This window comes from Electrona antarctica (genome assembly GCF_951216825.1).
Source record: "Electrona antarctica genome assembly, chromosome: 23".
Classification (NCBI taxonomy): domain Eukaryota; kingdom Metazoa; phylum Chordata; class Actinopteri; order Myctophiformes; family Myctophidae; genus Electrona; species Electrona antarctica.
In genome coordinates this window covers 9,290,896-9,318,393 of record NC_136804.1, presented here as the reverse complement: position 1 = coordinate 9,318,393, position 27,498 = coordinate 9,290,896, and the positions used below count along the sequence as shown (strand labels likewise).

Sequence of the window (27,498 nt, the reverse complement as noted above, 5' to 3'; positions counted from 1 at the left end):
TTGTGGTAATTCCATACAGAGCACACAATAGCAACCTATAGATCATTATTATTCTTAACCCCATCACATTCAACAACATCCCCACCCCACCCCCACCCTCCTCAAATCAAAAAATAATTATCTTAAAATAGTAGACTCTATAACCTTAACTTTTTGAAATGTATATACCAAATATTGCAGTTCATGTAAAAAAAAGAAAAAAAAAGATTTCTTTCCAGAATATATATTTTATATTACAGTACAGACTTTACAACAAATGATTGTGTTTAAATGCTTCTTTTATTGCATTATATACTCAATTTACCTTTCATTGAGCTCCAGCTTCAATAGATTTTATGCTAGTATAATGATTTCCAAAAATGTTAGATTTAATATTAATATTATTTCATATTTAAACAATATTACTGGTTGTCATCACCAGTCTTGAACAGACACAAAACAAAAACACGTGATATTTCAGGGTTCCATCAACAAAACGATTTCTCTGAATTACATAATTTATTGTTTTACTCTCAATCAAGTTGCGGAACATTTTGGCTATTAACAAAGTTCTTGTGTGTGTGTGTGTGTGTGTGTGTGTGTGTGTGTGTGTGTGTGTGTGTGTGTGTGTGTGTGTGTGTGTGTGTGTGTGTGTGTGTGTGTGTGTGCGCGCGCATGTGGGTGTGTGTGTGTTTGTTTGGTCAATTTAGGAGAGTGAAAGATTGAAATGGTCAGTTTGTGTGTGCGTGTGTATGTACATACTGTATGTGTGTGTTTTGCTCAGCTTAGATAACATTTCCAAACAATAGGAAGGTAGATTATTGTATGTGCATGAATGATAAATACTGTATGACCGTCTATAGATAGATACCTGGCTGAGGATATGTACATTAACCTGCAAAATGACCTGTACGTATAAATACTGACATTTGTACTGATGCGTACACTGTACATTGCGGTGGTGAGTGATTGTTAATCTGTGCGTGTTGCGAGTGTGCATGTGTGGTCTGCTATGTCAGTATGTGCAAAGGTGTGTGTGTGTGTGTGTGTGTGTGTGTGTGTGTGTGTGTGCATGAGTGAGTCAGTGTGCAAGAATGTAAGTGTGTGTGTGTGTGTGTGTGTGTGTGTGTGTGTGTGTGTGTGTGTGTGGTTAGATGAGATCCCCGATGGGTATGCGGGGCAGGCAGACGTAAGCCTGTGGGGTCCTGCTGAGGTTGATGGGGTTTCCGTCCAAACGGATGTCCTCCAGTGCGTTCCTGATGTAGTTGTAGTCTTTCAGGTTGCAGAACGTGTCCTCGTGCATCATTTGAATGTTGTTACGCTGGGAAAGGGCACACAGAGAGAACATTTCATTGAAGATGTAAATTTACTTCCCAGAGGTTAAACAGAGAGTCTAGGGGCTATAAAGGACAAACCGGTGTGATGGCCAACAAAAAAGTGTCACTCCTCATTTTCTAGAATACCACCTGGACCCATTTATCAGGGATGTTACAACTAAACATTCTCTGGATTCTTTGGGCCTGTGAAATTAATAGTAATTAATAGTAATGTGTTTTTGGTGATTTTGCTCAACAGAAACATTTTAAAATGTTCGCCAGGTTGAAAGTGTTTAATGTATGGTTGCAGACACCATAATGCAAATCTATAACGTGTCAGGGATTGAGATGCACTCAGTGTTGATCTGAAATCGGATTCATCTGCAAAACATGTTCCAAGTTGGGGAAAATAATATACATCAAAGAACTGAATTTGAGGTTACATGTGGAGACTAGGGGAGGCAAGTGCCATTCCCCTGAGACTCCAAATGACCCCTGCTTGGTGGTCATGAGGTATAAGTTACCTGTAGGTGCAGAGATCGCAGGCTGTCTGGTAGAGGCACAGGGATGTGATCGATGTGGTTGTCTGTTAGATACAGGTACTGCAGGCCTGACATATCCTGGACACAACGGGGAGAAGGTACAGCTCGTCATACATACATCAGTGCCTGCTGAAACCTTATGGCATTCAGATCACATCTGAATGCTTCATCGTCCATAGAATTGGATCTTGAATATGATTATATATAGGCCTACTTTAGGGGATTTTGTTGACCGTGTACCCTACATTTCAATATTTTTGAAGAATTCTGAAAATATAGTGGATTTCAATGTAGCAATGCATTGATATTAAAAAGAAGAAAATGTACTTTGTACATTGAAAGTATATTCAAAAGCATCTACTTTTGAATATGTCTATACTTTTTTAACAGCAAGTACTCCAGTACTTTAACTCAAGTACAAATTTGACTTGGCAACTTTGACTTGCATTTGAGTAATATTTGACCAGGAGTGTCTACTGTATTACTGTGTTTGGTACCCCTAAAAAAAAGTAATGGAGGGGTGGTGTGCGCAAAATATATTTCCTTTCGTATATATTGCCTTTCGTATATATTTCCTTTGCCCCCCCCTGTTAGCAGAGGCAAAAAACACCTATGCGTATGGATTATATTGAACTCTTCTCTAATGGTCTGTTGCAATTTTTTTAGGCAACCTCTGGTCTTGACTTCTGGAAGACTGTTATATTGGAAGTACGGCATTTGGGATGAAGATTCTTATTGAATTCATTCTCCCTCCCCTCTTTGCTAATAAGCCCTTTAAAAAACCCAGTTCTCTCTGCCAATTGGTATTGGTCAGCACTTACAGTACACTACAGTAATCCAAGGAGTCAGACTCAGGAGCGATTGCAAAGGAGCTTCCGTATCCTTTCTTATTAACTTATTCAGTTATCCTTTGGTGATGCTGCCACTCCAGCAGACCACTGCATAAAAAACACCAGCTATGCCTTGATGGAGTTCCGTGTTAACATTAAAAGAGATTATTTTATGGAACAATGACATTTCCAATGTATTATATCTGCCACAACACAACTATAGTGTTGGTGTGTACATACTTTGAATGCCTCCCTGTGAATCCCTCTTGCGCCAATGCTGTTATGGCTGCCATCAATAAGGGACATGCTGACTGGCAACGCGGGCAGCTGTGAGATGTGATTCTCCCGAATCACCAGCTCCTCCAGGGCGGGCAGACCCGAGAACGCATTGTCACTGATGGATGTGATTTCATTGGCCGTCACGTCAATCCTCTTCAGGTTGTCTGAGGGAGCAACAACCAAACAAACAAACTCTGAGACGATGATTCAATATGATGCCCCCAAAATGGCCAGCAGTATACTGTATGAATAAATAATACAGTTAAAGATGTTTTTTTTAAATCCATGCAGCAGTGTTGTTTTCGTCGACTAAAACTAAGACGAAAAATGTTCGTCGACTACCTTTTTCCACTGAAGAAAACTAAATGGAAACTAAATGAAAACTGTGCTATGATGACTAAAACTAAGACTAAATACACTGACAATTTCGTCAACAAATAAAAACTAGACTAAAATGTTAGGAAGGGACTAGTGGACAAGAGATCCAGTATAAGTCATTTTACACTTGGTTGCATGCTGAAAATAGCAGATCTACAAGCCCACAACGCGTCGCGACGCGTTGTGGGCTTGTAGATCAGCTATTTTCAGCAAGTGTAAAAACAGTCCTTACGACGGCATCAATGCCCACCAAAATACATTTTAGTCGACTAAATCAACTGTAGATTTAGTCGACTAAAATCTCATGACATTTAGTCGACTAAAACGAGACTAACACTAACACATTCCAGGTGACTAAAAAATTTGACTAAAACTAAATGAAAACTATTCAAAAGACTATGACTAAACACTAAAATCCAAATTTGCTGCCAAAAACAACACTGCCATGCAGAACCTTTTACATTTAAAGAGAGAAACCTACTCATGTTAGCAAAGTCTGACTTGTTTATCTTGGTTATTCTGTTGTAGCGAGCGTAGAAGTGAGTGGTCTCTTTGGGAAGAGGTGGGACACTGTCCAGCTTCAAGTCATCACAGTACACAGAAGTACCAAGGCACGTGCACAGCAGGCAAGTGGGCATTCCTGGACCAGATAGAAGATATAGAAGTGGATTAGTTTCACTGGGATAGAATGAATAGACTCAATGGTTCTCAAATGTTTTCAATGTCACAGACCCCCAAAATTAATTAATTTGGCCGCAGACCGGATCTGCATCTGAATTGCTTATTGTTTTAATCAGTTCATCTGTCTATTATTCATTCTAATGATCAATCGGTGCAATTAAATGAGACCACAAAATGGTGAAAAGTACAAGATAATAAAATACAAAATTATGGTTGGCCTGCATGCTCGTCACAGTTTCTCTGAATCTAATCAGACACGTCCCTATCCTAAACAGATTATTCGATTCGATACATTTCTCAATTCATTGTTTCACTCCTCCTACCCCAGATTATGAACTTTACTCATGCTTTGTTCGGACGCTGATCCCAGCACCAGCTGTGCCGATCAGTGCAGCACCTGTGTTGATCAGTACTAACCTCGCCTGTCAACTTCAGGCTCGTCAGGCATAGGAAACACCCCAGAGTCGACTTCAGGCTCGTCGGGCTTAACGCCCGATGAACCGTCTGTGTCCCCTTTACCCTCCTCAGGGGTTGTTGGTGCAGTCGGAAGCAGCTCCTCCTCTTGTTAGAGACAACATTAGGTGTTAAAGAAACAGCATGTGCAGGAAATGAAGCAATCAGTAGCCTACCTACTGTTTGCCTCTGTGATAAGTTAAATACATAAGCAAGGTTAACAAATGCTTAAAGGACCATACCAGTTTAATTGTGACTTCTAGCACTTACTGCCATACATGTGGTAATATTGTGGAAAAACTATTATTATAGTATTACTCCTGTAGTATTACTCTTAATATTTGTGTTCAAGCAAATCAAATGTGGGTATCTGTCTGCATATCAATAGCTGGAAGAATAAGTGCTGCATTTTTAAATTTTAGCTTGAAAAGGGCTTTTAATGACAGTGAGTTTTCCAGGCCTTTCAACTCTGTAATGTTTATTGAATGTAAACAAACATGGTATTAATCCATTTTGGTTCACGTAAACTATGTGGTCGATGTTGACAAGGGACAGTGGCATTTATAACACTAGTGGTATGGTCCTTTTAACACGTTCAACCGTTAAATGAGGATGAGTTTACGGTGTTAATCAAATGACGAATATGACATGTTGAATTGTGGTTTTTACGAAAGGAATGCCATGGGAAAAGCAAGCATTATCCAATTTATGATAAATATTTGGAGAACAAAGGACTGTAAACCAAACTCCACGACCTTTTGTTGGTCAAATGCACTAAAATATTCGTACAATCTGCTGATCTGATTAATGGGAGGCTATGGATATATAATAAACATACATAGATTAATAGGAATATGTGGCTTTATAGTAAAGTACATCACACAGCTAAATGAGAAATGTGGTCCCAGTAACTTTCTCTTTAACTTATTTTCTAATCAAAACAACCACAATGTTCTATATGTCTCGGGCTTCCTTTACTTTGAATATGACTTTGAATAGTGTCGATTTCAGACTTTCACTTTCAATTGACTTGCATGAGCTGCTTTCTATGTCTGAAATGACCTCAAACAGTTGTCTGTTAACTCTGTTTGATACTGACCTTTGTCAATGTCAGGGATCAGTACGACCGCGGGCTCCTCTCCAGAACCAGAGGAGCTCCCAGAGCCCCCAGAGGCACTGGAGGCCCCAGAAATGTCTATGTCTCCGGAGGATCCGGATCCGTCCCCTGAGGCCCCTGAAGCCCCAGAGGCCCCAGAGGCTCCAGAGAACTCCCCAGAAGCACCCGATGCCTCCTGGGGGATCGTGTCGGGGATAAACTCTTCCTCTTGTTAGAGCCAAGGGGTGGGGTTAAGAGACAGGAAGTTAGTGCTTTTCAGCAGGCGGGGCGAGCAATCAATCCAATCAATCAACCAACCCATTAACCAATCAGACTAATCACGCTCAAAGATGGAATGAAACAATGGGTTAGCATGACAATTATTAGGAGAAACAAATATCAATGACAAATGGTAGAACACATGAGTTAAATTACAATGACCAACAAAGACGGGATCGTCAACATTTAACCATACTGATCAAAATACAGTTAAATGGCAGTATTAAAGAATATACAATTAAACAGAACATGAACTCTACATCCAGTAAAGATATATTTTGCAAGTGCAACCCTGTGTTTTAACAATGCCTAAAACCAAAAAAGGTGAACCTATTCCTGATACTGGACAGGCTTTGGGCAACTGGAGATGCCTTAGGTTAGAACATGTACCAGTCCAGTACCAGGAATGACGGAGCACACATCCGTCAAAGTTTAGGTACTACTAACCTCCAGATATCAATGTTATCCCTTGGTCCCCGGACTCATCGGAGTCTCCAGAAACCCCAGAGCCTCCAGAGGACCCTGAGCCCAGGAGATCACCAGAGAACCCAGAACCAAGCAGGTCCCCAGACCCTCCAGACCCCAAGAGGAGGTCCCCGGAAGCCACAGGGCCTCCGGAACCAAGGTCCCCAGAGGCTCCAGAACCCCCAGAACCAAGGTCACCGGAACCTCCGGAGCCCAGCAGGAGGTCACCGGAGCCCCCAGAGCCACCAGACGCCAGGAGGTCTCCTGAGCCCCCAGAGCCAGAGGCCACGGACACCCCTGAGGCCCCAGACTCAACGGAGCCCCCAAAGTCCCCGGAGATATGAAGAATGTCAATGGGCGTCAGACGCAGCTCCTCCTCTTGTTAAAGACAAGATTTGGTGTTAATAAACAAATGAGACCAGCATGGACCATGAATCAGGTTTAGACCCTGTGAGTTCACAACGATGGTTAGGTGACATATTAATTAACAAATGGACACAATGATTTAATGGAACACATTTAACTGATAACACATATAGTTAAATGGAACACATGCACAAGGAAACAGAGATGAATGAATGAGTGAATTGCAAGGGAATAGAGCGCCGAAGTCCTGACGTCATACTCGCTCATCCCCTGGTTCACTATCATTTCTCTATGGAGAATAACATGGGGTCATCTTAAAATCGTCTCAGGTCGGCGATATTGTCAGGGAGGTATCGTTTACGACAGTCAGTCACTTACATTTGATACAGTCTGTTATATGAGGCGATCTAAAATCCCCCTATGGGGATTACAATGCACATAAAAAGTACATGAACCTGTACATTTGCGCCCTCTATCGATATTGACGTCAGACTTCGGTGCTCTATATAAGAGGTTAGAGAATGGATATGTGTTTCTCAGCTGTGTGTGTGTGTGTGTGTGTGTGTGTGTGTGTGTGTGTGTGTGCGTGTGCGTGCGTGCGTGCGTGCGTGCGTGCGTGCGTGCGTGCGTGCGTGCGTGCGTGCGTGCGTGCGTGCGTGCGTGCGTGCGTGCGTGCGTGCGTGCGTGCGTGCGTGTTTCTGATGATGGCTTCACGCCGTTCACCCGTCGTCCGACCTGCCCCCAGATCGTCGGGGTGGGTCGGTCAGCTATGTGGGTGTGTAACTTGAACGTCTGTGCTCATTCAGACCTTTTTGTGTGTTGGGGCCCATGAGTACCCCAGAACCCCCATCCCCCAGGGGGATGAGCTGTGGTTTCAGGGGCTCCTCTTGTTCCTCCTCCTCTTGCTCCTCCTCCTCTTCCTCCTCTTGTTCCTCTTCCTCCTCTTCGGGTTCAGGGTAGTTATAGTCAGGCGGCGCCAGTGTTCCAATCTCTATCTGAGGGGAAGACGGAAACAATGAGTCAGTGGTCCTACGAAGGAATTTCATTTCACAATGTGTAATCTACAAGCTCACAGTAAAACAACCTATTTGTCTGCCGTATGTGTGTGTGTGCGTGCGTGCGTGCGTGCGTGCGTGCGTGCGTGCGTGCGTGCGTGCGTGCGCAACAATAATGTAACACACAGCACTGTAAAACTGGACCGGTTCGATCACAATGGCACACATCAATTCACTGCAGTTTGTAAATGCATCAAAGATGCGATTATAATCCATTTCTAATGGATGAAGCCTGAAAGAGAGGTCATCAGGTGGGCTCCGACCTTCTTAGAGTGTTTCAACCCTCAACCACTACAATCTGCAGGTTGGCGGGTCGAGCAGTGATTGGCCAAATCCATGCCCCTCTCCTCCAGGCTTCCAGCTATAGATCCACGGAAGGGCACCCCGGGGCGCAGCCATCACGAGGCGCAACCAACACCAGCTATTGCATCGGCCACACCCGGCCAACAGGGCATCATGGAGCAACATGGAGCAGTGCCCTGCCGGCCGGGTGCAGCCAACCAGCGCTAACCACACCCCAGCAACCGCCGCGCCCAGGGCACTCCCCCCATGTACCCGCCCATTGTCTTTTCTCTCTTGCCAGAGCACACAGGAGGCTCTCTCTGCCTTGGGTGTTCTTGGGGGATTGCAGGCACTGAGAGGTCTCTAGGACGTAGTTAGTCAGGTCTGTGGGTATGAGGGCATTGAGGGCAAGGCTGCATTTACAATTTTGAATGTCAAACCCATTTTTAATTGCTTAACTCTGTCTTAGAGCCAGTTTAGACTAGCAAAATGGGTTGGAAAGAGATGGGTCATGGGCCCCAGGCCCCAGTCGAATTAGTTTGTTTTGGGAGGTCTGAAGCTTAGTTTTACTTTTAAGTGACATTGTGATGCTGGAGAACCAAGAGGTGGAAGCATAGTCAGAGGAGGGCTGAATTAGAGCTCCCGCTAGAGTATGGAGAGCACTTTTGTTGACAAAAGAGGAAATTCTGTCCAGGAATCTTGTTCTTTTATTTACTTCTTTGATCACCTTTGTTGCCATGCTTTCTCCTGTCAGCTTGTTGTCGAGAATACAGCCCAAATATGTCATTTCTTCTTTGCTGGAGATTACTATGTCATCAACTTTGACCTTGAAGTCATTTACGTTGACCTTACTGAGGGAATGTTTGGAACCGAAAAAAATAGATTCTGTTTTACCAAGATGTAGTGAGAGTTTGTTATCCTAAACCAAGTACGGATTTTGGTGAGTGTCCTCACTGAGAGCGTCCTCGACTTTCATTTTGTTCTCGTCCGAGATCAGGAGTGCCGAGTCGTCCGCAAACAAGAACACTTTGCAGTCACAGGCAGTTGTCGTTGATCCCGATGACCTTTGCGCCGTGTCACTCCCCTTCTCCCCCTCTCCATTTCAGTCAGTCTACTGTGATCTATCATCATTTAGGTGAAACGAAAATATCTTTAAAAAAAAGTGTGTGTGGGGAGGAATCAATTGGCATAACGACTAAATTGGGGAGAAAAGGGTGTTAAAAGCAACAACCAACAACAAAAACTGATGTAATTGACAAGATGATTGACATTAGCTGCATGCTTTCGCATATACACTCCATGATCACACACCAAAATCACAGTGATTAGTAGGAGTTCCCTCCTGACTCAAGCCCCCAGAACCGGGATGGACAAGTGAACGGCTAATAGCAAAAAACGTTTCAACCAAGAGGCTCGACTGAAGCTTGTGTGCAGAAGACGTAGACAATACTGCACATGCAAAACAGAACTCTGATGATGCGCAAGGGTCACATGACAATAACTGAAGAGCCCCTACCTGGAAGAAGGGGCGAGAAGGAAGTATGCACTCGATAAGCTCCACTCTAGGTAATATTATTACGTGTCATGACCTGGCTTTAACCGTGATGGTGCTTGGTGCTTCTAAATGAACGGCGGTGAAACGCCATCATCACGTTTGTTTAGAAACGTGACGTCATCACGTTACCAGTTTCAAATAACAGTACTGTATGTCATGGAATGAATAATCACTTTGCAAGTAAATCTTAGTAGTTCATAATAGCATAGGCCTATGGTTATATTTAAGTACACTATATAACTGAAGTGACTGAAAAGGCTTGAAGTCTTAATTGTATGTTCAAGTAGCAGCATTTCAGTTTGAGATGAGATTCCACATTATAGTTTATGAGGCTGCATAGCCTCTAGGCAGGAAGAACCAGCACCCCAAGCCACATGGTGCCACTATAACAACCCATTTCACATGTTGGCATATAACTCGAACCGTAGGTTGTACAATCGAATCATGTGATCAAGATGTATAGGTCAGATGTATAGGGCAACAGAGTGTCTAAAGGCAGGTGCTGACCATTCACATTGAGCCTCCAAGGCAGATGTTCTATCTAGTTAACAGCTGGCCTCATAGCTGTGGCCACAACAATAATTCTCTATGATTAGAGATTGATACCTTTGAAGATACAACCCAGCACACAGGAGGTGGGGTGGCTGTCAGCTGTGAGCCTGGGCAATGAACATACCATCTTTTTTCCATTTGAAACATTTTTGTATGTTTTGTTATTAGCACTTAAAGTCAGCCATGTGGATGCATGCAGTGACTGTAGAGTTTTCTGTTGTGAGAATCATTTAGACAAGACAATATCAAATCCTATTTGACTTACACTTATTTGTGACTGTGCCCAATTTTAAATAATTATAATCACACAGTCAAACAAAACATGTGCAACAAACACCACATTTCTTTTGTGAGAAACCTACTTTACATACACCTGGGAAAAAACGGAATCCATTCTCTTTGGAACAAATAGTAATCTCAGCAAGGCCGACGGCTTCTCAGTTTAAGTGGGTGACAATAAGGAAAAGGTGAAATTACCTACCTAGGTTCCATCCTGTAGGCAAATCTTTCCTGTGATAAAATGGCCATCAATATAATAATAAAAAAGGTCAACCAAAGAACAAGATTCCTGGCATGGGCCGTGGCTGAGCGCTCCAGGTACCTAGGCCAGTAATCCAGCCTGACAGCGTGCCGTGGGTTCAAGTCCCGAGCCCATCAGCCTTTGCCGCATTACTGTACCCTATCAATAAAGGCAAAAACGCAAAAAAATAAAGATTCCTGTACCGTGTACAGGATCTCCTCACTGGTCAACAAAAATACATTGAAGAACAGGAGCCCTCATACAAGGTTTCTTCCACTATGCATGGTACCACAGCACCTCAAAGGCCTCCAGACATCTTAAAACAAACTGGTCAGGCTTTGGCCTTACTCCCAGAACCCACCTCACCTCGTAAATGTAAATGAATTCAAGGTCAGAGTTGACGGCATAGTGATCTCTAGCAAAGTAGAGGCTATACATATCTAGGCTGTGCTCCTGGACAATACACTGACAGGTGAAGGCATGGCAACAAGAGCGATCAAAATAGTAAATCAAAGGACAAGATTCTCGGTCAGAATCTCCTCCTTTGTTAACAAGAGGGATATGCTTGTATAGTGTATATTTGTACGTCTTTAAATGTTCTGATGAATTGAAAATGGAGCACCCTGATGTACCCTGATGTAAACTTAGTCTTACTGCTTTTTCTGGTTTTATCCTCGTAGCAGATTTTGTATTGACCTGTACTTTCGTTTGAACTGTACTCATTCTACAAACTGAATATATTTTCCAATCAATCAATCAATCAATCAATCAATCAGGTCATTGTACCAAATGCTACTTTTCAAGTTAAAACTTTACAAGTTGAGTTTTTGTTCTTTATTTATTTGAATACCTACATCCCTCCACCCAACCATTTCACTGCTTTTACATTAAATCGGCTGTGCTTGCAGGTTTCCTTTTATTTGATGAATCAACCAAAATGTAGTTCTATCATGCTCCACACGAGGGCGATGAAACCCCACACACGGGCACAGGTAACACCTGATATTCTCACGCCTGACAAGGCTGACTCAAAATTCCAAAAAGGAAATGGTCCTTGTGGAACCAAGACACACATGGTAGCTGCAAGATTCCAGTGAACTGTTCTCCCTGGAAAACACATTATTTAGCCAAGAATTACCAATACTGAAGAGATAATAACATATTACACTATGAATTAAGTGTATGTCAGTACAGTCCTTAACGGTTCGTTTCTTTAGTCATAATATTCTACATTAGATTATGAGATATTTGCCTAGTGAAAAAAGCAGCAGTGAACAGACACCGGCTAAAAGTGAATGTCACTCTTGCAGAGCTTGGCAGGTATAGGGATTGGAATATAACAAGGTGGGCCTTTGAAAGGTCCTGCACAGGGTTAGCTCTACCCTCTAACCCCCCTCTGTCCCCAAAGCAAACATCTACACCCGAGGGGAAGGAGAGGCGTACATGCATACATGCAGGCTACCAAAAATACATGGGGGGGGGGGGGGGGGGGGGGGGGGGCTCTGGGAAACATCAGAATATCGAATGCACAGGGACGGCATCAAATCGAAAGGAGAAAGTCCACTGATTTAATCCACTAATCCTATACCACTGCTGTACCAGTTCTTCACTTAAAATAACTTGTTGTGTTCACTTGATCCATAATCTCAAAGGCTATAGATCATTTCCACACTAAACAATAAACCTAGTCCAGCCAGAGAACCGTGTACAAGAATATAATATAGCCTATTATAATGGTTTTTTTTTATTTGTTTTTTTTACCTTTATTCATACAGGTAAATTCCTATTGAGGCACAAGATGTCTTGTTCGATGGAGCCAGCAAAGCACATATAAAAACAAACAACAGAGTTTTTATATTTTGGCTATTCAAAAATAGCACATACAAGCTCTTGAATGTGATGTGTGCAAGTCTTTATATTTTAAAAGCGAACATGTTTAATCATTCTTTTTTCTTCTTTGACTATTCTTTTGAATTTGCCATCAGATGAGCCATTAAATGTAATGTAATGAAGGTTAATGCTTATGCTTATTTGATATTCCATACTCTCATATCCTCCACTGTAATGCAAAACCTACAATTCACAATACTGTAGGCCAGTTGAAAGGTCAAATTGCCAATGGTAAAGCTATACAATCTGTAATTGTTATGGTCATTCTCTCCCACTCCCAAAGGACAGAGGTAATAGAGATGATGTTCGAACTACAGTCTGACCCAACACCAGGGTCTACATTTCTCAATGGAAGACCCCCCAGGGGTCCCTGAGGGAGTTCCAGGGGGTCCCCAGCTAAATGATAGTTTGGACCAAATGGACCATTATGGGTCTGTAACTCAGAGAGTACACTCTCAGAGTTAAATTAACATTGATTTTACAATATAAATTGGGGGTTCCAGAGATAGAAATCCCATTAAATGAGGGTCCGTAGAGTAATGCATGTCAAACTGCATACTATAAATAAAAGCTCTTGAAGTGGCAGTGTGCAGGTCTCCCTCCTTCTCCTACATATTAGTATACTCTACCATGCAGGTTGGTTAAAATAACGTTTCATTCATTCAAATAGGTCCCAAATCTTGTAGCTTTTAACCTTCATTTGTTTTCATAGATCAATTTAACATGATAGCTTAAGTAGAGATGATGACAAGCTAGGACTATAGCCAGTAAGCCAGGTAATACCTCTGGTGGCTCTGGCAAGTTTCCACTCGGCATGAATGAAAACAAAGATGAAGGCAGTTCAGAATTATACCCCCATCAGCTTAAAACAACAAGAAGTTGTTCACTCCTGCAGGTGAAACGTGACCTGTGAAGAAACGTGTCGTCTCACACACTCAAGAAAGAAGTGCCTGAATCAGAAGTTGGAAATGGAAGAGTTTCCTGACACTCGAGGGGGGGACTGTCAAATATAAATTATGTTTGGATAACGGCTCGGATAAGATTTCACTGAAAACAAAAACACACCATAAGCCCTGAGGAGCAGAAGAAAGATCAATAGAGATAGATTTGGGGAAATAGAGACTCAGAAATTCAGAGGCATGGATCTCATCATTGATCCACTTCTCCCTCGACACTTGCCACTCCACGTGTGTGTGTGTGTGTGTGTGTGTGTGTGCGTGTGCGTGTGCGTGTGCGTGTGCGTGTGTGTGTGTGATAACCATTTACCCCCACCAGCTATATAATGAGCATCACTCTAGCTAAGCCTCCTCCCTCAAACAACCAATCTCTACATCTGCCCTTTGATCTTAAGATGCTGAGTCAAGGAGTAACCTTGAATGCATCCACTAATCTTAACTTCAACACTGCAGTCATAATCGTATATTTGCACTTTTACACTCTGTATCACTGTCAGCTAGAAACCACAAAGGCTAAAGTTGAACTTTGTATTACTCTGTCTGCTCTTTTGATTGAAATGCTTCCCTCAGGATATGTGATGTATAACATTGGTTTCATAATGCCCCAAATTATCTTCTGTTGGTTAAACAGAAAGCCGCCATTAAAGCCTCTCCCAACGCAATGTATTATAAACTTTGTCTTTCCTCCCTCATTAAGACATTTAAGCATTTTTTATCTGTTACAAAAATCTGTAGTACAGCTTCATTCAACTGATCAGCTCAGACAGAAAATATGTACTTTTTCTCATGATGGACAAATGACAAAATACAGCAGTTGTGCTTTGCACATTGAATTGTGCACCATCTTGTCGAGGTGCACTGCATTGTGGGATATGTCTTGGACGGCAACAGTGAAATGTGAGGGAACTTCACATCAGGTTTAACTTACGGGGCTGGCTCGACGGAAGCCTGCTGAAAATTCAATCTGGGCAATTTGCCTCATGCCATCTTGACATTATTTTGGCCTAATTTTCTCGTAACAACAAAGGAAAATAAATGGGAACGTGATACTTGGCTACAGCGTGTCTGCTAAACTTGTGCACTGCAGACCTGCCACATCACATCCAATGTGTGCTGACTTAAAGGGCACTACAGCTGGTACTGTAGCCCACGCATTCAGTCTGCTCTGTCTCTCATGACGGTGCGTGTACACACACACACACACACACACACACACACACACACACACACACACACACACACACACACACACGGCGCATATACACGTGCACGCACACACGCACGCACACACACGCACACACTATTCTTTCCAATAGACTAAGTAATAGCATGAAATCAGCTGTCTTGCTTCAAGTGCGTAAGATTTCCACAGCAATCTTTGCAGCTATGTGCCATGCACTGTACTTGGCTACTTTTTAATACACTACAATTATTTGACAGCTTTACTAGTTGTGACCAAAGGTCGCGTTTACTATGAAAACCTGATCTCCCGTCAGTTAGTTAGTTAGTCACCCATGTCTCCATACAGTACAGTTGGAGGCCATCGATATTGTCCTTTTCTTTTTGCTGAGGTTTGCGTAATCTGCGCAAAAGGACAGTTAACCCATTTTGGGTGGGAACCCCTTTTGGTGTTTTAAACATTGTTATAATTTAGCTATTGAAAAATAGCAGATCTACAAGCTCATAGCGCGCCACCGAGTGGCGCGCTACGATCTTGTAGGTCTGCTATTTTTGAAAAATCGTGAAAATATTTATTTCAGAAAACTGGAGGATTTAGAAGGATTTTTTTAAATTTTGAGGTCAGGCCTAAATGGGTCAAATGATAAGGGACAATATCGGTGGCACCCAAATGTATATGGTATCGTGCTTCGTGACATGTTGATCCCATGCCAAAGCGACAGCACTCGCCCGGCAGTTTGCCGTCACCCACGTGCACACGCCGATCTGCCGCAGCAGATGCCTCGTGACATCACACCTCCATCTCCATATATGGAGCTGACCTGTTCTGACATTCCATATATGTTGATCTGACCTCATCAAACCCTGTACACTCAGGACACGCTCCATATATGGCCAGACCTCATCAAACCCTGTAGACTCAAGACACTGCCCCCGCTGCCACCCTTAGATCTCCATATATGGAGCTGACCTATTCTGACGTTCCTTATGTTGATCTGACCTCATCAAACCCTGTACACTCAAGACACGCTCCATATGACCAGTACAGAATTCATTCCATATGTTGATCTGACCCCCCCATGCCAAAGCACCAGCGCTCGCCCACCAGTCTGCTGTCACCCAGGCACCTGGTCTACGCCACACACGTGCACATAATGTGACCGACTGTCACACACATACCTCGAGGACCATGTGCAGGGACGTGCACACATAGACATCAAAGGGATAGCCCCTTCCCTTTTACCCGTCTGTAAAACAACTGCCCTTTCCAGACCACACATGCAGCATTTATTACGGTGAAAGAAATGCAAATGCCACTCATTCAGGCTTTTGCTTTTTTCCCCCTAAAGTCTCCTGAACTCGAACACAGCATTTTGCGTTGAACTCATTTGTTTGCTCTCAACGCGTCGCAGCATGGCGCGTTGTGAGCTTGTAGATCTGCTATTTTCGCTATTTTCTTGTCGAAAAGTGCCCTCTTTCGGGATTTCAGCCCCTGCCTCTCTAACACTCTCTGCACGCCCCTGACCATGCGACTGATCGACTTGTGTATCACAGAGGACCCGTGACCATGCAGTGTGTTGTACTGAGTGGGAATTCGGTTGGATCCAAAATCTCTCGGTGTCCCATAGAATGCCCATATGGAGATCTCTGTCTGTGTCTTGCTGTCATGCTGTGTCCCCCTTTTATGCCCATGTATGGAGATTCCTGATATCACCAATATGACGTCATTGTACCGACATAGGCTGGCCTCCAAGTACTATGTGTGCTACTGCACTAAGTACTCTGACAACGGGTAAATCCGGTACTCTGTCAATGGGAGACAGGTCTGTGTTCTTAATCGTTCCTGCCACTAAGGCATCGCAGATACAAAACCGACAACTGATTTTGTATTATTTGGGGGAAAGCTACCTATCAGCACATGAAGTAGGCCTAAATAGAATCAGCCCCACTTTACTAGCAGCTGCAACATTAAATTGATGAATACATTAAAACAACTTGAACCATACGCTTGAGTCCCTATTCTGGGCCGCGGAGAATGGACCATTATATGTAATGTAATTGACACTGCAAGTATATGTTGATGCCCTTAGTACTTTTAGTCATTAAGTACAATTTTGAATACAACTATTTGTAACAGAATATGCCTGGGGGGGGGGGGGGGGGGGGGCGGTGGCTCAGGGGTAGAGTGGCCGGATGGTAACTGCAAGGTTGCCAGTTTGAACCCGGGCTCCCCCAGAGTTAGTGTCGAAGTGTCCTTGAGCAAGACACTGAACCCCTAATTGCTCCTGATGTGCTGGTTGGTGCCTTGCATGGTTTCTGTCGCCATCGGTGTATGAATGTGTGTGTGAATGGGTGAATGAATGTAATGCATAATCTATGTAAAGCGCCTTGGATAAAGGCGTTATATAAATGCACCATTTACCATTTTATGCCTGCGTTTTCAATTGCTCTTATTACTCAAGTAATAGCACTTCTTCCACCACCATTGTCTTGTAGGTTGTAGTTTCATTCATACTGCCATATTATATACTGTAACTATACTGAATGTAATGTTTCACCCTTCCCATTACTGCTGCAAAGATATCACTGTAAGAATATTGCAGTTTGAAGTCAAATCAATCCATTGAGGCCCATGCAGGCCTAAGAAATATAGCAACATGTGAATTACCGGTACTCATGTTCAGCATCACAGATCCTACTCAAGTAATCGGATCAAAATACCCTTGGCAAAATATTGACCAAACCTGTCCACCCGTAAAATAATAATTATTCAAGCAAATAAATATCATGTATAGCTGTCGCCATGGTATTGAATGAGTAAAACTGCTCCAGGTGCAAATGGTTTTCAGACTGTGGAAGATTGTAGGGCATATCAATTACCAGGTGGGCCTCACTCTGGGGCATAAAAGTGAAATATTTAGTCTTTAATGGTGGCTTAGGCTGGGCAGCAGTCTGCCTATCTTCAACTCATCAGCAGGACGTCTCCGAACTCAACTGGCTGAACTCATTTCAACAATCAAACCAATCGAAAACAAACCTTCAGAGCATTTCAGCAGTCTACTCTGCACACATCTGAAGGCCTACGTCATGCATGATGTCTATCTACATCATATCCTGTGGCTTTCATTTTAAGAATGGAAAGCATCTCCGTTGACATAATGAATGATTCAACTTAACAAAGTAAATGCAAAAACGATCCTAGTGCAGCATGATGTACAACAGGGACCAAGTTGTAAAGTAAAAGTGTCCTTTCTAAAACGGTTAGTCCCAATACTTTTTTCTGATTGGCTGGTTTCCGTTGTAAATCTCACGATAATCCACACCTTCAATCACTTTACATCATTCCCAGCTGATCGTGTATTTTATAATGGCTGACAGGGTCGGAGACCCTCCGCTACGCGTCAGGTCTCACTACGCCTCCCAGGCATTATAGAATACCCGGTAACCAGAGACCTCTTGTGGCTTATTGCTTTATTCTAGCACACTTGCTCAAATACTCCAATATCACATTTGTGTTTTCTATTACATATCAATATTTCGACCCCACAGGTCTTCATCACAATAAGTTGTTTTGTTTTGTTTCAGACAGTTAGCTAAATTAATCAGCATGTGCATATATGTATGTATGTATGTATGTATGTATGTATGTATGTATGTATGTATGTATGTATGTATGTATGTATGTATGTATGTATGTATGTATGTATGTATGTATGTATGTATGTATGTATGTATGTACGTACGTATGTATTTCTTTTTGGGGTGATTGTTTTCCTTCATCCTACATCTTACACTGGGCTACCTGTGATAAGCATATAGCTTGAACAATGCATACATGATGTGCTAATGTGAGCTTTGTGTGCTATCCTAGCCTTTTGAACTACGGGAATCAACCATTGCATTCATTGCAAGCAAAAATCCATACGAAAAATCCATACGAAAGTTACTTTCTAAGAGAACATTAATCACAGTTAAGTTAAGTGGTGCACTAATAGCACTATGCAGGCTGTCGATGCTTGTGAGCATGTTTACTAGTGTGACGTTCTATGCCTCATTTGGCAAAATGTAAGATAGAAATCTTTATAAAAGCCTAACTCACATACTGTGTAAGTACAGCAGTACTTCACAAGTTTAAATGCAATTAATGCATAGATGTTCAACTGTGACCGAATCTTCATGAGTTAAATCTTTTCTTTACCAGGCCTTTCCTGGGACAGACTGTTGATTATGGCATCATTACATTTCATGGCATCTTGCAATAATATCTGCAGCCTATCTTAATCATTCCATTTTTCTACAGTATATGGCCAGTTGATTCACAAACACCAATCACCAAAATCTGAGCAATCCATTTATGACCAGTGTTAAATAATTAAGGTATACTGTGTGACTTGTGACTGTGTCTGTGTGCGTGCGTGCGTGCGTGTGCGCGCGCACGTGTGTGTGTGTGTGTGTGTGTGTGTGTGTGTGTGTGTGTGTGTTTGCGTGCGTGCGTGCGTGCGTGCGTGCGTGCGTGCGTGCGTGCGTGCGTGCGTGCGTGCGTGCGTGCGTGCGCCGGTGTGTGCGTGCGAGTGCATGTTGGTGGGCCAAAGGTTTCTTACCTGAGGTTCATCAATTGTCAACCCATCTTCATAATCGTAGATATCCTGGTTTTCCAAATTTAAGTTTTCTAGATCCACATCATAGTTGGCGCCATCATATGTGTCTAATTCCACTTGTCGGGCGGTTCGGGGCCTGGCTACCACCACTTTGAGGACGAAGAGTCCCAACACAACCCGCATAAGCATCCTCATCCTCACCTAGACATGAAGAACAAATGGTAGCGTTAGTGGAGCATCCCAGACCATTTGAAGTGCTACATACTGTATAATATGAAAAAGAAAAAAAAATAGTCTGCACACGTGTATTAGCTCCCACTGTCTATTGCAAGATTGCAGATCAATGTTTCAATGCCTGCAAGGATCTTCATCAAGATCCACTTGAGAGATCGAAATGCTGAACATTGGCAGCTAATAAACAGCATGAGGAGGAGTCTGCGGATTCCATTTCAATTATTTTGCAGATCTTCTGTTTGGATGCACATGATCACAGAATCTCTGTGTGTGCGTGTGCGTTTCCCCAACTTGAGAACCGTCCACCCGATTGACTGCAAACTTGGCGTGCGTATTGCCAAAGGCCGACGGAGTGATTTGCCGAGTAGTTTTTTTCCCAACGGGCATCAGTCCCAATGGCCACTGGCCTAGTCGAGGGGTTCTCAACCCGTGGGTCGCGACCCCTCGGGGGGTCGCCAAATTATTTTGGGGGGTCCCCAAATTATTTTCAAAAAAAAAAAAAAAAAAAAAAGATTTTTTATTTTTATTTTCAAAAATAGCAGACCTACAAGCTCGTAGCGCGCCACTCGGTGGCGCGCTATGAGCTTGTAGATCTGCTATTTTTCAATAGCTAAATTATAACAATGCTTAAAACACCAAAAGGGGTTCCCGCCCAAAATGGTTTAAGGTTATTGTAGCAGTCCATTTATATTGGGGGTCGGGAGGGGGCGGGGCGGGGGTCCCGAGACATTGCCAAAGCATTTCCGGGGGTCCCCGGCCAAAAACGTTGAGAACCCCTGGCCTGATCGACTTCAAACTCAGAATGCCTATTGCCTGCCCTAGGACAGCGAAGAGGTGATGTACTGAGTCAGTCAGAGTACTATGGCAATGGGTACTGCCAGTGTTAAAAGGGACAGCGGGTATCGCGTAACTGGACGACATGCGTTCCCAGCGAGCTTCGGCCTAGTGGAACATGAGCTGATTGTTATGATTCACTGGTGAAAATGCATCAACTCTGAGTTGTCACTACTTGGAAATCAACTTGCAATGCAAACGATCTTTTTTTCATTTTTGCATTCTATGCAAGACCTAAACAATGCATGCATTTTAAAAACTACTTAATTAGGCATCGTTATGACAGAAAGGCAGCAAGAGACTTTTAACTTAAAGATGGAGTGCCATGATTTTTTCCCACCCTAAAACATGATCATCAGGTCTTATTGTTATATAAGGAGGAAGACTTTCAAAAAAGTGTACAGTATTTGTTAAAATGTCGTTTTTATGTGGGCACCCCCACCAGTTCATTAAGTATGCCTGGTTTGCCTGGTGGGTGGTGATCAAGGCCCCAGTGAGGCTCTTCAACGTTGAAGCACTGGGCCCTAGTGGTAAGAGGAGGGACTGCAGGCGGACCCGTGGATTCATGACCGGGAAACCTCGTGCAGCTGGGCATTAACATTGAGCGCTCGGTTGCACTTCCGCATTAGACCACCACAATTTGGTGGTCAAATGCGGAAGTAGACGGTTCTTCCAGGTGCTTCAAAACGCCACTGAGCAACTTTCACTGAGGGGGCGGGGCTATCGCGCCGGTTCAGTCTCTATCCTTCTTTATACTCTATGGTGGTGATGGGTGGTGATCCACCTGAACTTAAGCCGCACCCACAGCTGTAGTTGTATGATAAAGGGGGAGGGGCTGATAATGTGATGTCACTATGTTACTGTTTTTTTCATTGGCACGTTTGACTGTCAAGGGTTAAGCCTCCAGGAAGAAACCCTAAATACAAGGGAATACATCATTGTCTCCACCAGGCCGAAGGCATGGGGAGAGAGTATATGTTTTGCACTCCGTCCGTCCGTCCGTTTGTGTGTGTCTGTGTCCGTCTGTCCGTCTGTGAACAGCTAATCTCCGGCACCGTTGGCTTGATCGCAGCCATACTCTGCACGCACACTCCCTGAATGCCACAGCTGAACCTCTGCCCCAAGGTTTTCACATTGGCCTCTTATAGCGCCACCAGGAGGCCGCTTTGTGCAAAACACATTTTTGGACAGTAGACCTACATATTTTGTTCAAACATCACGCAAATTGGTACACAGTCTCTATAGAGCCATTCAACAAAACTGGTCTTTCAGATTTTTTAGACTCCATCCTGATTGGCTAAGATTGGCTTCCAAAGTTCGCAGGAGTGCTCAGTTTCAAACAAAATGCCGCAAATCACAAACACATTGTGTGATTTCCGTGAAATTGTGCACGCACATTCCCACTAGGAATGTGCCATTCCACGAGAAAGAAATGCCACTTGAACATTTTCAACTCAGCCTCATGGTGGCGCTATAACTGGCCGATTAGTGTTTTCACCTTTAACTGCACGGATCTGTGCAGTTAAAACTTTGTATGCACACTCCCTAGAGGCCAAGGAAAAACCTTTGCCTGGAATTTTTCACATCTGCTCTATATAGCACCACCAGGAGGCCGACATATGTAAAATACATTTTCTAATATTACTTGTTCAGATTTTATCCAAATTTCACACAAATCGGTACACATGCTCTCCATAGTGAGATCAATGTGATCAAGACGGGTTTGTTTGATTTCTCATAATCAATCCTGATTGGCTACGATTGGCTTCTAAAGTTTTCATGAGTAGCCTGCTTTTTACCCATTTTGTACAAATTCGCCACAACTCCTCAACGCAGCGTCCGATTGCAGTGAAACTGCATGCATATTCCCACTAGGCTGAGGAAGAAATTCCACTTGACAGTTTTCAAATCAGCATCATGGTGGCGCTACAACAGGCCAAGTCGCACGCACGCACGCACGCACGCACGCACGCACGCACGCACGCACGCACGCACGCACGCACGCACGCACGCACGCACGCACGCACGCACGCACGCACGCACGCACGCACGCACGCACGTACGCACGCACATGTTTATATTACTCCTGAACATTTTGCCAAACATCACACACACTCCTATCCTCCTGGTGGAGACCTGTGCCCAGAAGGGCACTTTTTCTAGTTGCACATAAAAACGACTAATGAAGTAGTCACCTCATAGACCTCATAGAAAAACTGGAAAAATACAGAAATTGTGGCACTCCATCTTTAAGCTAATACTAGTTTCTATGATATAGGACATACCATGTTTATAACCTTAGAGTTTTTCCATGTAGAAAAGATGTATATTTCATGTATATTTCAACAATCGGCAAACTCTTTATTCATGTATTCTTCATCGCTCTAAGTGATTGCGACCTGAGTAGATAGAGTGGTATGCCAAGGACCAGTGCCTGACGCAGGGTCAACAATGCACGCGACTCATTACTGAGGTGCAGACAGCCTAAGAAGCTGAAATATGAGGGCCCCTGCCTTCCCTTCCAGGGGTCCACTGTTCCGGGGAGCTGCCATCTTGGCTCAAATCAGGTCAGAGTTGATGATCTGATAATGGACCATGAGAATATTTTCATTGGTCAGGGATAATTCAGAGATGGTTGGTGGGGGACGATTTGGCAAGCAAGTTATTTGGATATAATGTTATTGGAGAAATAATTTAAATTCCTGCTGTCTGTGGTCAGGTCTTCAGTTACTCTACTTTCCTACACTGTATCAGTGTCAAGAAACAGTCAGTAAAACCAGTTTGCGTTGGAAGTTTGAAATTGGGACACACTACACGTGTGACACGTGACTCTGTAGTGTTGACTCTGAAGTCTTTTCCACATAATTCAGCTATGTGAATGCACTGTCCTGCCATCTATTCCCCTTTCACCAACACTCTATTCAAAGTTGTTTAAAGGACCACTTCACCACTTTTCAACCTATCTTCGTAAAATAGGTCCTCACTAATAATCATGATAAAATGGCACAATTATTTTCTACTCAGTGTCTCATAGGAGAGCTGTGGGCAGTTCAGAAACCCGTCCACCAGTGACATCATCGATAGAGAATCCAAGCTAATAGAAACTGCAGGCCTTCTATTCCTGAAAAGTTGCAATGCGATAATGGAAGCCATCGTTCTCACGATAATACAAATCTAACATTTTTGTAAAAACATCTTGTCTTGTCTCTGCCTGACGATGATGTCACTGGTGGACGGGTTTCTGAACTGCCCACAGCCCTTCTATGAGATACAGACTGAGTAGGAAAAATTTTTTTTATTATTATTAGTGAGGAACTATTGAAAAGTGGTCAAGTGGTTAAGTTCAGGCAATATGTATCCATTGAGAAAGAGGTAATTAGCTTAGCGTGTGTTTGCAGACTGAAAAGCACATGTGTGCAGAAAATAACCTTCAGAACTAATCTAGTCTGATGTTTGGGGAGTTTCTCCCCCCAGCGGCAGGTGCTCTATAGTGACATCAGAGCAGACCTATGAGGTGGATCATTGCAGTACGTAACGCAAGCAAATGTAAAGGAGCATCATATCCAGAGAGTCCTCTAGGCTGGGTCAGAGAAATGGAGAGCAGGGGAAGGGGAAGAGGAGAAAGAAGCAGTGAAATGTAGAGAGAGAGAGAGAGAGAGAGAGAGAGAGAGAGAGAGAGAGAGAGAGAGAGAGATGTGGACAAGATGTTGGCCCTCAGGGTTAGATGGAGAGAGACTGAGGAAAAGAGAGAGAGAGAGAGAGGTTTCTAAGCTGACTCGCCCCCTCGCCCCTTACAGAGGTTCTTTATGAGGCCCGGGTCTCTGCCTGTCTCAGCACTCAAGCTCGAAATTCCACCGAGGTTTGTGGACAGGATGGCAGTGAGTTACGGTTGCAAGGGAAAGCTTCATTCAGCTCTGAGGGTGCCTAAACACACACAGGCGCACACACACACACACACACACACACACACACACACACACACACATGCAAACACACACACACCACACACACACACACACACACACACACCCTCGCAAAGTCACGTATACTCAGAGATGCACACTCTCTCTAAACCACACCAATCTTTCAGGGAGAGGACATTGAGCAATGCTGCAGCTATTTTGGGCATGTGGACAGATAGGAAATGCACAAAAAAAAGAGTCATAAATCTCATGTTTGTTGATGTGGCAATGGGTGGTGCAGACCTGCAGGCAAAGCAATCAGCATAATCATTATCTCTTTGAGTAATTTGAGTGTTCAAAATACTGTGAGTGCCTCCTATTGATACAAATTTAAGGGTCAGGTGATTGGTAAGTGTCCCCCGTGAAATGGATTTTCTGTCAGTTCTCATAATGTCACGAAGCTCATGAAACGCAGCATGGCTCCGCTGAAAGAAGGTCTATGCTAGAGACAGAGGTGTGCTTTTATACAGGCTGTGTATGAGTGTACAGTGCATGAGTGTAGCCTACAGACTGCTCTGTGTTATGTTTGGCTTTGCGTTGGACATTCCTGATATCCAGTGATTCTGCTTCTCCCCCCCCCCCTTTAAAGCCACAAGCAAACTTCACTTGACTTCCTTTGGTATTTATAATGAAACTCATCAGGACGTTGTAACAACAATCGGTGAGAATAAAAAAACAGCAAATGAATTTCATTGGAATAATTTATGTTGCAAAGGACTAAACTCAAAGGATTCTGTGGTGATTTACAAATCACAAACTGACCCTAATTCTGTGAGATTCTCTGCAGTATTCTAGATGGTTGATGCTGTAAGCATTGGTAGCCATATCATCATGAATTCTGACAAGTTGATGGGTGTATTCTATTCAAAATGAGCCAAGGAAATAAATTCAACCTGCGCCTTTGATCTTCATCTCAATGATGATGAATGCCGTGAAAAAGCAAAAATAATTAAATGCAAAGTACACTCCAAAATGAGTGAGTGGCTAACAACTGCAGTTGCCACATTTCCCGAAAATCACCTGCCGGTCCACTAGCTGTATCTAAATGACATGCATTGAATCCTCAAATACATTTTTAGTGTTCTGGTATAAATCGTCAATGCCAACAGAAAAAAAATACATCCAACCTTCAGAAAGCTGCAAAAATCCCAACTCAAACGATCCTGAAAGTAACCAGTCAATTAAGCAACTAATCAGAAACCAATAGCTAGCCTGTTCCTCCACGTCCTCCTATGGAGAACGGCGACATTGTTTGTGGCCGTTTCAGCCCGTCTGCCTGCCTAATCCCCTGCTGTACCAGACAGCCACTCAGCCAACATGAAGATAGTACCAAGAACGCTTACCTCTGACTCCTGCTTTCCCGAATGGTCCCTTCAGCCGTGATGGAGATGCTGAGGGTTCGGGGACCTGGCCAATGGTGAGAGGTCGTGCAGGGTGCCTTGAAGAGGGAGGGTGCGTGTGCCTGTGTATGTTTATAGGTGTGTGTGTGTGTGTGTGTGTGTGTGTGTGTGTGTGTGTGTGTGTGTGTGTGTGTGTGTGTGTGTGTGTGTGTGTGTGTCTGTCTGTAGGTGTGTGTATGTGTATGTCTGTGTGCTCTTGCAGACCCGAGTGGCTGCAGGCTGTACGTGAACGTAGCCACTGAGACCGATTGGAGCGAAGCGAATTGCTTTTGGTCACTCTGAGTGCACCCACCCTCTTCACCCACATGCACGGCCCTGTGCAACACACACACACACACACACACACACACACACACACACACACACACACACACACACACACACACACACACACACACACACACACACACACGACACACACGACACAACACACAGACAGAAAGAGAGGCCTCCCCGCCCCGAAAGCAAAACCCCTTTTTATCCCATACAAGAGTATCCTTTATTTTTCTAGAGGAGTGTGGTTTAATCAGTATTTGTCTGCCTTTCCCAGAGGTGAAACCTTGGCATGTGCTGCTTTCATGTATGGGGGGGATCTGTGGGGCCCCTGCACACAATGGGACCTCTGTCAGGAGCCCCTGTTAGCATGCTACTGAGAGGAAGTCCCTGCCTGGAAAGGCCTCTGCTCTCTCTCTCTCTCTCTCTCTCTCTCTCTCTCTCTCTCTCTCTGTCTCTCTCTCTCTCTCTCTCTCTCCGCGTGTTCACTGTCTCCGGCTGAACTGCTCTATACTGCCTCCTCCTTAAGTACAGAGCCAAGGTCGGTTGCATGTTAGACGTGACAGGCTCCCTTAAAGACAGAGAATGACTTGATGTGAACTCATTCTGATTGAGTGTTCTGAGGGTGTATGATGAAGGAGGAGAGGTCCTATATATCTGCTCCATCCATCAGAAAGGTTACATGTAAAATCTGGCACGAATGCGCCCGTGCGCTCGCACGCAGTGACACACACGTCTGTCAGCAAAGGGACACACACGCACAGGAGGTTTTCGGCTGGTTTTCATGCATTGGATTTATTCAGTCACAATTTGATTCCACCCTCCCACCTCTCTCTTCCTTCTTTCACTCTCCTGTGGGGGAAACTCTAGAGCTTTTGATGAGTGAAGGGAAAAGGAGATGGAATGCTGTGCACCTGCTATAGGAGGCAAGCCGGATTCAAAATCTGCCAAGACCTCTTGAACCTTGTGCAATTTGGCTCGATGCTACTGTGTAATAACCATCCATGCACTCTGGGAGTGTATTTGGTTCCATCTGCACCCCCCTGTGTTAAATAGACAGTGGGGGTTTTGCTGTGCTTGCAAGACAGTGATTGCAATCTCTATGACTGTTCTCGGATAATTGGCTTGTAAGGTACCCAACACATTTAAGTTAGCCTACTTTCCGGAAAAACTTTTCTGGAGATAAACAACCCATGACTTTTAAGTGAATAACGCCTCACACATTTGTTCCTGTGAGCGGCGCTGTTTTGACAGCGCCGCTGTCAAAACAGCTTTACTGTGCCATCAGTCCCTCCACAGCTGGCTACACATAGGGCAGTATTATGCGTGTCTTAAGTACCAGGTCTTATTACTTAACTTAAGACCTGGAGGCGTGATCAATGCCATTTGGCTATTCTGAGTGGCCAAACAGCATTGACCACGCCTCCAGGTCTTAAGTTAAGTCATAAGACCTGGTACTTAAGACACGCATAATACAGCCCTTATAGTGTTACATTTATCAATTGAAACTAGATTATCAACCACGTAATGTTACAGTGTAATGT

General features: G+C 43.7%; 1 protein-coding gene across 1 annotated transcript; it reads right to left on the bottom strand.

Moving 5' to 3' along the window:
* Window positions 1-529: 529 nt before the first annotated feature.
* On the bottom strand, window positions 530-25,729 carry epyc (epiphycan). The gene is made up of 7 exons (XM_079494422.1): window positions 25,625-25,729; window positions 19,255-19,452; window positions 7,473-7,659; window positions 3,806-3,964; window positions 2,908-3,110; window positions 1,820-1,915; window positions 530-1,300 (listed from the first exon to the last, which is right to left on the bottom strand). The coding sequence occupies exons 2-7, from the start codon at window positions 19,444-19,446 to the stop codon at window positions 1,130-1,132; spliced, it is 1,008 nt and encodes a 335-aa protein (XP_079350548.1). The 5' UTR covers window positions 19,447-19,452; window positions 25,625-25,729; the 3' UTR covers window positions 530-1,129.
* Window positions 25,730-27,498: the final 1,769 nt, after the last annotated feature.